Genomic DNA, 11,175 nt, shown 5'->3' with positions numbered 1-11,175 from the left:
ATATATATATATATATACATATACATATACATATACATACATACATACATACATATACACACACACACATATTCACACACACACTGTATATGAAGAGGGGGTAACAGACAGAGTTTATGATAGTCAGAAACCTTGAACTGGTCGTGTCTGGCACTGAAGTGTGAAAAGGTTGTCTCACCTACTCAACAGCCTCCGTGCTGACACGACTGAATTACAATGCTGTGCATTGCATCAGATCTCAGAGATCAGAGTTGACAGAGAAAAGCCCTTCACAACAATAGCAATTTGAACCCCTCTTACATGCTACTGGACCAAAATAAAAAGAGAGTCCCCCCCCCATCCCCCATCCCCCATCCATCCACAACCCTGTAAATATAGCAAACCCGTTGGCCTGCAACAGCTCTTTGTGAATGGAAACTGGGGGGGCGTCAAGGCAGGGCTGTAATGAGGGCATGGCACTGTGGCGTAGCTGTCTCCAGCTAGTCTCGCTGGCACACACACACACATATATATATATATACACATATATATACATATATATATACATACATACATACATACATACATACATACATATATATATATATAGAGACAACACAGACTCATGGTATCCCATGCAGGGCTTTAAAAAGGGGTACTCCAACTCCAGGCTAACAGTCGGGGAAGACCTGTCATTATGGTCTAAATGAGGATTTCCTTGTTGTATGAGAAACGGGATGCCCTGAAGTAACAACACCACAGGTCTTTAAAAAAAAAAAAAAAGGGACAGAAGAAGGTGTGTAAAATGCATTCACGTATGGCTGTCAAAATTAAACCCAAAAAATATATTGCATACTGCAGATGTATTGTTATCTGGCCTTAAAGGTCAGGAAGAAACTGGTTTATCACCATCCACATGATACAACAAGTTAGAGATGAAACCTCGGGCACCGGAGGACACGACAACAAAATATATCTCATCTCCTTATTGTGGCTGACATTCGAAAAATTACAGTACACAATTTTGTGTTTCGTACTGAAAGTGTCTAGGAGTGTTTTTCCTCACTGCCTCTGCTGCTGTATTGGTTTTGTCATTGCAGTGGAATAACGTCGAACTATTGGCAGGATGGTATTTTGTGCTTCCCTGCTTACAAAACGGGGACCCACTCATAAATAAACTGCTCCATAGCATTATAAAAAGGTGAAAAACTCCACAGGGTACCTTCAAGTTTGATTTATTATAATTCCCTGGTGTAGTAAAGTAGCTTCCATCCTGGGGGGTTGGGATGCCCCAAAGGTCGCAAGACAAATCGGAGGAGTCATGAGATGATTAACAGGATATAGGGGGAAAAAGAAAACGGACCACAACACATCTGTTCTGCTTCCAAAGCTTTAGCTATACATGATAGGAGAACAGACAGCGACATCTAAAGACTTCAGGAAACAGATACTGATTGGCTTGTTTAACTTCTTCATCGTTTGGCCCATAATGACATCTTAGTTCTTAATCACTCATGGAGCAGCTGCAAAGGATACGGATCCATACCAGTCTAGAGCCAAAGACATGCCGCCTGCCCGCTCTCAAAATCAACAACCCCACCAGAAACGGACTAAAGATAGAAAGGGCCAACTCTCAAAGAGCACTGGCTGCAGTTAAGGGTATTACCAAACGTAAGTGTCACATTTCTGTGGAACAGAAGGCAACAAGTGCACGGGGAGAAATCGTCCACTCATCCATTTCCTGTTTTCCTTTCATGACTGAATTGGCCGATGTGTGTAAAACTTCAAATGCCTGTGGTTGTGAAGTGAAAGAAAGCCAGAGTGTGTGTGATTTAGCTCAGCAGCCATGTCGGTGCTTTTCACTTCCCAGAATGCCACCACCCTCTTCCTGCACCTCTCCTCAACTGGGCTGGATTCCGTGAGTGACAAATGAAATGTGAAATACTCAAGACACCCCCACAGCATATATATCATTTACGTAGCATAACTTTCACCTTGATTCTCATTTTTAATACCTATGGCTCTACTAAATGCCCTCCTTCTTCTGGCTACACTCCAGACAAGCTATCATGTGTTCAACTAAATGTCATATGAGGGAGAAGACCCATCCACGATTTAATGTGATTGTTTACGATTCATCCATTCAAATTATTTCTTATCTCATTTTCAAATCTCTTTACAGTATTTACAAAATCGTTTTACATTTAAAAACTTTTCTCGTCCTATTAAAGTTTTCCAATAATATTTACCTTGGGATTATTCGTCGTCAAATCATTGCCAATGCTAACATCCTGATCTCCGCCTCCGCCTGGGGTAAAATAGATCTTGAAATGAGGCTGCCTCCTGGAAGAACCCCCACGGATTTTGAAAGTACAACCATTAGATCTTGCTTCTGTTCTCTCCGTGTCCGTCTGGATCTCCTCTGTAGCTTGGCTGTCTGCACCAGTTTCCTGGGGTTGACTTTCCCGCAACAGCCTCGGTTGAGACGAGCGTCGCTCCAGTCGAATTCTTGGGTAACCTCTTGAGCTGGCGGCGCCAACATCTGTGCATTCTCCCTGGGTTGCAGCAGACTCTGGCCTGCCCTGGCTCTGATCCTGGTTTGGACTTTGCTGGAGCTGGAATACTAGTCTCTGTGTTCCACCGTTAACAACGGAGCACTGGTCCAAGCTCTGCTGCTGGACAGACCAGCCGGTACCCCCATAAGGGTGGATTCTGAAATGCTGGACGTCCGAACCATCAGGAGAGTTCCTCTGGATACAAATACCACCAACACTAATATTAGGTTGGCCTCTGCTATACATGGTATGGCCGTTGGAGCCAATGCTGAAGACCCTGCGTTTGGGCAGGTTCTGCTCCATCATAAAAGTTGGTGAGTTTAAAGTATCTGGGCTGTAGTACGGAGGCGGCGGGTGTCGTGGGACGTCTGCTTGGATCTGTGGTTCACAATAGGCAGGCGCAGGTCCCGGAGGAGTGTAACAGGGTGGAGGGACATCATCGGCATAACCACGGAAATCTCCATTACTTGATCCGTTGGAGCGCTGGAGGGAGATGTGCATGGAGGAGCTCTTGGTGGGCCGCGGCTCAGCGTAGGCGGCGAGCTGGGGTATGAACATAGAGGAGCTGCGTTTCAGAGAGGCCTCCGACCACGACGCTCTCGGTGGGGCATGCTGCGCAGCTGGCTCCTGAGAGGATGTCGATACCGGAGGCCGCTGCACGCGTAGCGCCTCGGCCACATCAATGTCTCCCTGCTGCTCCTCAGAGTCTCCTTCCAGTATCTCCGGGGCTGTGTTACTGCGGCCCGAGCCAAAGTACAAACGCAGACGCTGAGCCATTTTCACCTCGCGTCCCACAGCTCCTGTTCCCTCTCACTCTCTCTCTGACTGGCTGTTTGCTTCTCTCCTCTGGCTCCAGTCTCTGCCTCTTAGTGTCGCCCACTTCTCTCCTTTGGCTGGCTGGATGACTGATCCCCCTTTTTTTTTCTTCCACTCTCCCTAACCCCCACCCTTCCCACCCTCTCCTAGTCTCTTCCACAACTTTCCTTCCACAGTAAACTGCACGGCAGAAAGAAGTCACACCACCAAGACTGAACACTGCATAAAGAGCTGACAACTTTACACGGTGCACTCTAAGGAATGGCATAATGGAGGTTAAGGAGGGGAAGGGTGAGGGGGGTGGGGGGGGTAAGAAGGATCCCTGTATGCCAGACTCTTAGCACCACCAAGCTCTAGCGACAGACAGCAGAAATAGCCTGAGCCGAGTGACGGCCAGCATTCCTGACATGATTGGATAAGAGCGGCCGGCGCTCCTGGTTTCCGAGGTGACAGTGGGTTGCCTGTAAGCCATGTGACCACAAATGGCCCCAGCACCTCCTGTTACAACCCCATGCTGCCCTCAAGTGCCAACTGGGGCCCCCAAACACACACCCCACGTACCACCGTCCATCACTTCCTCCAATCACATGATCTCTTTCCCTGCCTCTACACCCCTCGCCAATGTTCCCACGTCTCGGACCACACGGTTTGGTCGTTTTTAGACCCCAAAACATTACCTCCCACTTTATTATTTTACCTAAAACTGTCATCTTGAGTATCAGAGTGTAGCTCAATTTCTTGTCACAGGTAAATGTGGCCTCTACCCTCTAAACTATCTCTTCATTCATGTAATGACATACGGCCATAACATCACCCTTCTGCTGTTGCTGATCTACCTACATCCATATCATTATTTAACAGGTAGACTGGTCACAAATTGAGCATCGTTACTTCTTGTAGCTTGGAATCAGAAAAAAAGAAGCATAAAAATGGACTCGGAAAAAAAAGGCAGCGGCAAAGTGAAGAGCAGAATATCTGACAGATTGCAGCTTTGATAAGGCAAACAGCTCAATTCTCTATGGAGAGAGATATCAAAGTCCTCAAACAGAATAAACTATGCTGTCTACCATCCACACCCAAACACTTAACTGTCTGGTGGTTTTATAGGCCACTCTGTTTGCATCCAAAAAAACGCCCAAAACACGACTCAGCTGGGATTTTAGTCCGCAGTGCTGAAAACTAGCACACGAATTATGACGCTCACGCACTTGTAATGTAGTATTTGGCTAAAATACACAATAAAAACAGAGAAAGAGAGATTTCCACAACATACTGTATGTTCATGAGCGCATTCTTAATAGTGCAGTGATTCACCGGTGGATCAGCACGTGAAAATGGGGGTTTGGAGCTAGTTTGCCTGTTCCCACTTCTATGACTGGTTCGACCTTTGGTTAAGTCCTCAGTGTGTCACCGTATCTGTCTCAAGAAGCAAGCTGCAACGAGCTGACAACCAATGCCACGGATGGAGCACCACAATGGGAGAGGACAAAAACTAAAATATGAAAGTTCTCCATTTTGGACAACAGGGCATCAAGGAGACAAGCGATATTGACTCCAGGCAGAGGAACAGCGAAAAGAAAAATACTGTACAGCGAGAAGAAATCGTGGCTTGGCAGCCAGTTGCACTTTGCGATGACACACTGCCTACAGTGTTAGTCAATAAATGTGTGTGAAACGTTATGGAGAACGTTCTGTATAAAAGAAATGCCAATGTGTGGTCCAATGGCCCAGTTTGCCAAATGACATAACATGCCTGCTTCAAACAAAGCACTACACTGTATCTTTACATTCACTGTTAGCAGTCAGTCGTGTAGTTCTCCGATATTTTGGAGGAATATTAGTTGAAATTGAGTGCATCTAGAGCATCAGCATCTTTATAAGTACACATATGTGAAACCCAATCTATCACACGTGCTGCAGCGCAGAGCTTAGTCAAACATTTCATGTCTATAAGACAAATAAACCATAAATGAAAGGATGCAAGAGAACAAGCAGCGATACTGGCGAGTGGTGGAAGGAGCTGCCTTGGCATGCACATAGAGATAAACAGAGAAGCACCTCCTCAGACATATAAGGAGAGGGCTGTTCTTGTGTCATCCTGTTCTATACGGCAGCAGAGACCTCCAAACTGTAGCGAGGGGGAATAACTGAGCTGCCCTTTTCTGAGCGGGCTGAGCGCCAGTAATTCCCCTCTATCAAACATGCACACAACACGCATTAAAGTATGCACTGATGTTATCAGTAGCATGCACATTAAAGTGACTGAACAAGATTTTAATCATGCAATTCCCTTAATTAAGTTATCAGGAAAACTGCAGAATAATCAAATCTTACGACCTCCCACGTCGGTGCTGCAGACGCAAAATCACAGAAGTCCTGAACCTGCGAGGCCGGGCCAGAATGTGCCTCATCCAGCCAAGAACACCAATACTATCTGGGGCTGCATCCGCTGTTTGTTTTATCGCACATCAAGACACAGACCCTCAAAGATTACTGAGAACGCATGAAAAACGTACTACTGACGACCTAAACTGCTTCGAGTGAAGCCTTTCACTGCTTCCACAGAACAATGTCTTCATTATGTCAACGAAGATGGTTCACCAAGGTGATGGTTATTCAAAAGCGTGAATTATTAAATCGATTATTAAGACCTACTCGAGCAGTTTTTAATTGCTGCAACTCTTGACATCGTGCAGACATTTGATCTAGTTCTCATGGCAACTGAGGGCCTGCAACAGACTTCATTTCACAAGTCAATGAAACTACTGTGGTGGAAATTCAACATAAGAGGGAATGTAGGAGTTGTTAGTGGACTACAGCCTTAAAGTAGAGCAATGAAACTAAACCGGCCGTACACTGCCTATGGCCACGCTTCTTCCACGAGTACCGCAATGCATTTCAATTGTTTACACTACAGCTGACATCCGGTAATATCAAATCTGGCAATGTGTCACCCCTGTGAAGACACAGGGGTGACACATTGCAGACACAGGGGTGCAGATAAAGTCAACACAATGTCCCAATAGTTTGAAGTGCAAACAAACTGCGTGAAGTAAATTAAGAGACACGAGATTCACTGTGGTTGGAACTCAGTAAATCAAAACGTGTCAAAACGTGACTCAAACTAGACTCAAATTAGACTAAATCATGTGTGATGTATTCAACAGAGTGAGTGAAACGTGAGAGGTTACAAAGTGTGAATCTTACCAATCTGTTTTCATCGAAAACCTCAAAGAGTAGTCTGTGATTCTGCGGACACACCTGTGTTGGAAACAAAACACACAGCGGTCACCCAGTTGTTATGTGGCACCACAAAGCAAACGTAGATGCATAAGTCTGATATGGTCTATTGATTACAGAGGTGGGGGGGAGGTGGGACTGAGCTCTGACACTACCGTTCTAGAGTAAACAAGTGAAACAACAGGCCGTCGTAGTGGAGGATACTGGGTAGACACATGATGAAGCACACAAAGAGTTCAAAACCTGAACTCACTCTGAAGTAGAATTCCTCGTTCCATTTGGGATTGAGCGTCTGAAACAGAAAGTGCAGATGTGGTTTAGGCTGATAAATAATTAACAGCAAACACTATCATTAGTTTACATAGATAAACAGACCAGATGTATGAAACCGATCCAACTCGGAGTGAGACAAGAGAGCCCTAATGAGGAATTGGACTGGATCTTGTGCATCTATGATCCTCTTACGCTGTTAGAGGAAGTTTGTGGCTAACAACATGTCCCGGTGATTGGCAGTAGTCCCGAGATTAAAAACCATCAGGATTTTCATCCCCTCAGGTCAGTGTGTGTGCGTGTACGCACGCGTCGCACAGACTCTCTTTTATTGGACTGAGAACTATGCGAGACATCTCGTGAAAATTCCTCCATTGATTGAATTGACTTAAACACTAGAATGTCAATGAAGCCTTAATTTCACAGGTCACCCCGATTAATAAACGCTTCACGACATTTTACGGCAACGATAAAATAATGTCCCCGTTAAATCCACTGCTGAGAAAGCAGGAACTACAAATGAACCCAGTGCCCTGTCTGGGCAGAAGTCTGTCAAATATCAAAGCTTGGTGATAGGCTGGCTTCTCGTTACTGATATTCGTCTCAGACTGGCTCTTCTTTTTTTGATGCCATCCAGCCACAAGCCGTCCTCTTCGCTTCAACGACAAAGATTCCATCAAAGGTGTCCTACTTAAAGACACATGGAGCCCATGGAAGAGCCGAGCAGTGATGCTTCATTTTCTGCTCCACATAGCAGTGCATTGTCAGCTACTTATACCCAGTAAGGCAACCATGGCCACTGGCAGCATATGTCTGCCTGCACGGAGGCCTGAGCTGCCCGACTGCAGCGGAGGGCTGGCTGGCAGCTACACGTTCGCGAAGCTTAACTACCGAGAAAAGGAGAAATCTATAATGAAATAAGAAACAGAGTCAGGCTGCTTCACAGTGTTAGAAGCAAACTGCTTCGCTGGGGTTTCACATCTGTTTATTATGTAACATGTTATGGAATAACCCGCATTGCATGTGAATAGCATCTAATGCAGAACTCTCTCTTGACTTCATTTTAAAACCTTACAGCCCAGAGCATTCCACAACACAAGCAACAAATATGGACATTTGGTTCACAATCACAGCCCACTTGCACATTAAAACATCGTCCGAGTGGAGTTTACACTATTAACAAGTAATAGCTCCCCCTGCTGTGAATAGATTTCCTCCCCAGAATAGGCCACTGGGGGGGAAAGAGCTTGCCCAATGTCTCCCTCTACACTCTAGTGAGCAGAAACAGGAATCACTGCCTTCCTGTGGTTTCCATCTCTCAAGATGATCAGACTGTCTTGATTTGAAGGACGGGCGGTAGACGTGTTGGTGGTGGGATTAGGAGGATCAGGTGACCTAAAAAACCTCTGATTTAAGGGAGCTAATGATAAAGGCAAGGTGCAGGTGTGGGAGGAGATTACTGCGGCAGGAAAGGCCAATCGGACACTGTGCAAACATCAGAGTTCATTAGGTCTGAAACTTACGGGCCAAAAGCCCTGTGCAGAACACAGGAAGCCGCAGACGCATGCATCAAAAGGCACTTCTTACCTCAGGACTTACCTTTTTAATGGTTTTTGTTTGGACTAAGCCAAGCTCTTTGTTTTCATCCGCAACATAGAGGGAAAGTTTGACGTAAGGGTCGCTGCAGAAACAAAATCAGTAGAGAAAACCTGAGCCTTTTACACAGTCATACGAGTATATTCCCCAAATAATATTTACATAAAGCATTGCTGACAAGATACATACACTTCAATGCCAATACCAAAAGAATATTTTTTCAATATCTTTCTATTTAGAAAATAAGCCAAAATACTATGAACAACACGATGATAAAAAGCAAAAATCTGACCACGTATTAGTGGCAACTTTAAGTACTTGGCTGTTTTTAATACTCTGTACTAGGACACGCTTTAAAACATACTGTATCTGTACAGTCTAGTGTGCCTGGCCTTAGTTAGTCCTATTAACTGTGTCCACAGAGCCCAGATTGCCAGGCTACCTACACTCTGACACACAGCTTGTTTCCAGACCTGAACGTTGAGTCTGCCTCTGCCACCAACAGGCCAGCAGATGAAAGCTGCTTGCTTTGGGCATTGCGAGATTAAGGCTTATAATGTGTTATTGACATAGCAAGAGTGGTAAAAATAGAAAGTGACAAACATTTTGAGGTGAGCGGCGCAAATAGTAAGCACAGTATGTGAGCGTGCGGTTTAAAAATAGCCAACTGGTCTTAGTTGAAAGGTGCTGACGGGGTAGAAAATCCCCAGGCAGTTGTAGATAGAGAGGTAGAGCTGCACTATTCAGCAGCCAGACCAATTACTCTCCTGATCTCAGTCCCAACAGGCAACACGAGGTACAGTGGCAGGTTATACCCTCTCCAAAAACCTCCATGAGAAGAAACACGTCTCACCAGTCTTATACCTACAAGAACGGTTTCACAATTTTTGATGCAGATTTATCGTTTGGAGCCCAACATAACATCAACAAAAGTCTTGCTTTGTGTGACCAATGGATTACCCGACTCATCAAGCTTATCGTCTACTTCAGAGGTGTCAAAGTTTCCCATAAAGCTCCCGTTTCTGCTCCATCTACTGTGCATCCTGAAATAACTTCTCTCAACGTGTGCGCCACGTTACATGATGTGCGTTGATACATTGATAGAAGTTATTTCAGGACACACATGGACTGGTTGTGCTTCTCAGCAAGCGGCAGGCTAAAACAGCAAGCGGCAGGCTACACGAGGCCAGACGTAATATTTAATTCTTCACACACCAACATAATATCTCGCTTTCAATCTTCCCAGATGATTAGGAGGGATGAGGGACTTAAAATCGTTCTTTTTCCCAGGCTCTGTGTAAGAACTTGGTGTTACGTGTTGCATTTCCTGAGTAATAAATTTACTTATTTTTTATTTCAGTGGCTAGACTGAGCACACAAGGTAGACATTTGAATTGTATCACATTTCAAGCCATCTATGAATGTGTTTTTTCAATCTGATTTGCTATAAATCAGTTTCCTGGGGATTTTTTGCCATCCAGACTTGATATAAGCAGCAATCCAATTCCAGCCTGAATATATCCAAAATTAGATTTGGCCTGCCAGTTGGCGCGCAGCCTTACATTGATTCTAAGGAAGTTGCTGAGAGAAAGCAAAAGGAGAAATGCAGATGGGATGGCAAATATTTAAAAAAAAAAAAAAAAAGTACCAAAAGCGAAAATGCTGTTGCTTGATTGTTAATTAACGTCTCCAGACACACCACTGCCTCTAATTGTGTGTTTGTGTGGTTCTGGGATGTGCTGTGACTAAACTAAAACAATGGGCCTACTGTATCTCAGGCTGCACTGAGACTCCTTCTTGTCTCCTTCCCGAAAATTAGTTTTCATGGGAGCAGTTTGTCAAGACGGGAAAAAAGCAACATGACTGTAGACACTGAATTATATGTGGATCCCTAGACAACATTTTGATTTTAACAAGCTCTACATTAATTTTACTTTCTTCCTGCACATCTGACTTTATTTTGGCTATATGGCATCAATACCAGTGTGGTTTTTGAAAAATAATGGCAGCCTATGACTTCATGAAGGTAAAACAAATCTACAGCAGAAAGGATGGTTGGTCCTTCTGGCTGAAACAAGTACATGAATGTGCACAGTGAATCAAACCAAAGCCATTCAATATAAACAGATGATATCCTTAAAGTTGGACCCTGGACAGAATGATGGCCTGGACTAAGAGCACATAAATAAAATGATATCTGATTTAGCAATGATTGACGGTCACGCTGAGTAGTATTAATTGATCACGCTGTACTAACAACGCAAGTACAGAGAAATAGGCAATTAAAATTGAGAGGGCAGAACTCAAAGCCCTGATAAAAATAAAGAAAACTATCATACACAGACTTGAAATACACCTCCACAGAGGGATATTATGTAACGTTGCATACAAGTTGTGATAACAGTGGGTTACGCTTCATCACAGAATCGCACAAGGAGACAGGAGGTCTGACAGCAGAAGAAAATGGCCCCTTGATGACCATAACGTGACAAAGACCCAGCAAAGTTTAATTTAACAACAGTGTCTTCCTGCGTGTGAGAAAGTATGTGGGCATGTATAATTATTAGTCAAACGCTTTTATCTGTAAAAGCTGTAATAGAGGTTATGAGTAGTATACGAGAAGCAGGTAATCATTGATTAACACGCGGAGTTCAAGGTCTTTGGAGGGACAAGGAGTGTGGTCAAAGACTACAGGACTCCCACATATACATGTTGATAG

The 11,175-nt window shown here is 44.3% G+C and overlaps 1 protein-coding gene across 7 annotated transcripts in view; it reads right to left on the bottom strand.

Moving 5' to 3' along the window:
* nedd4l (NEDD4 like E3 ubiquitin protein ligase) overlaps positions 1–11,175 on the bottom strand; it is a 53,214-nt gene that overhangs the window by 39,588 nt on the left and 2,451 nt on the right. For 4 of the 7 annotated variants that reach the window (XM_031859926.1, XM_031859927.1, XM_031859929.1 and 1 more), the window contains exons 1-2: positions 6,844–6,882; positions 2,229–6,611 (exon numbers count right to left, since the gene is read on the bottom strand). In XM_031859926.1, the coding sequence (XP_031715786.1) occupies positions 2,229–3,311 (1,083 nt within the window). In that variant the 5' untranslated portion in view covers positions 3,312–6,611; positions 6,844–6,882. Of the gene's footprint in view, positions 1–2,228; positions 6,612–6,843; positions 6,883–8,459; positions 8,542–11,175 lie in introns of those variants that run through there. The other 3 variants (XM_031859931.1, XM_031859932.1, XM_031859933.1) reach the window with 1 other exon arrangement.

This window comes from Anarrhichthys ocellatus, unplaced genomic scaffold, assembly GCF_004355925.1.
Source record: "Anarrhichthys ocellatus isolate YVR2014 unplaced genomic scaffold, GSC_Weel_1.0 scaffold23, whole genome shotgun sequence".
NCBI lineage: Eukaryota > Metazoa > Chordata > Actinopteri > Perciformes > Anarhichadidae > Anarrhichthys > Anarrhichthys ocellatus.
This window is presented reverse-complemented; position numbering and strand designations above follow the sequence as displayed.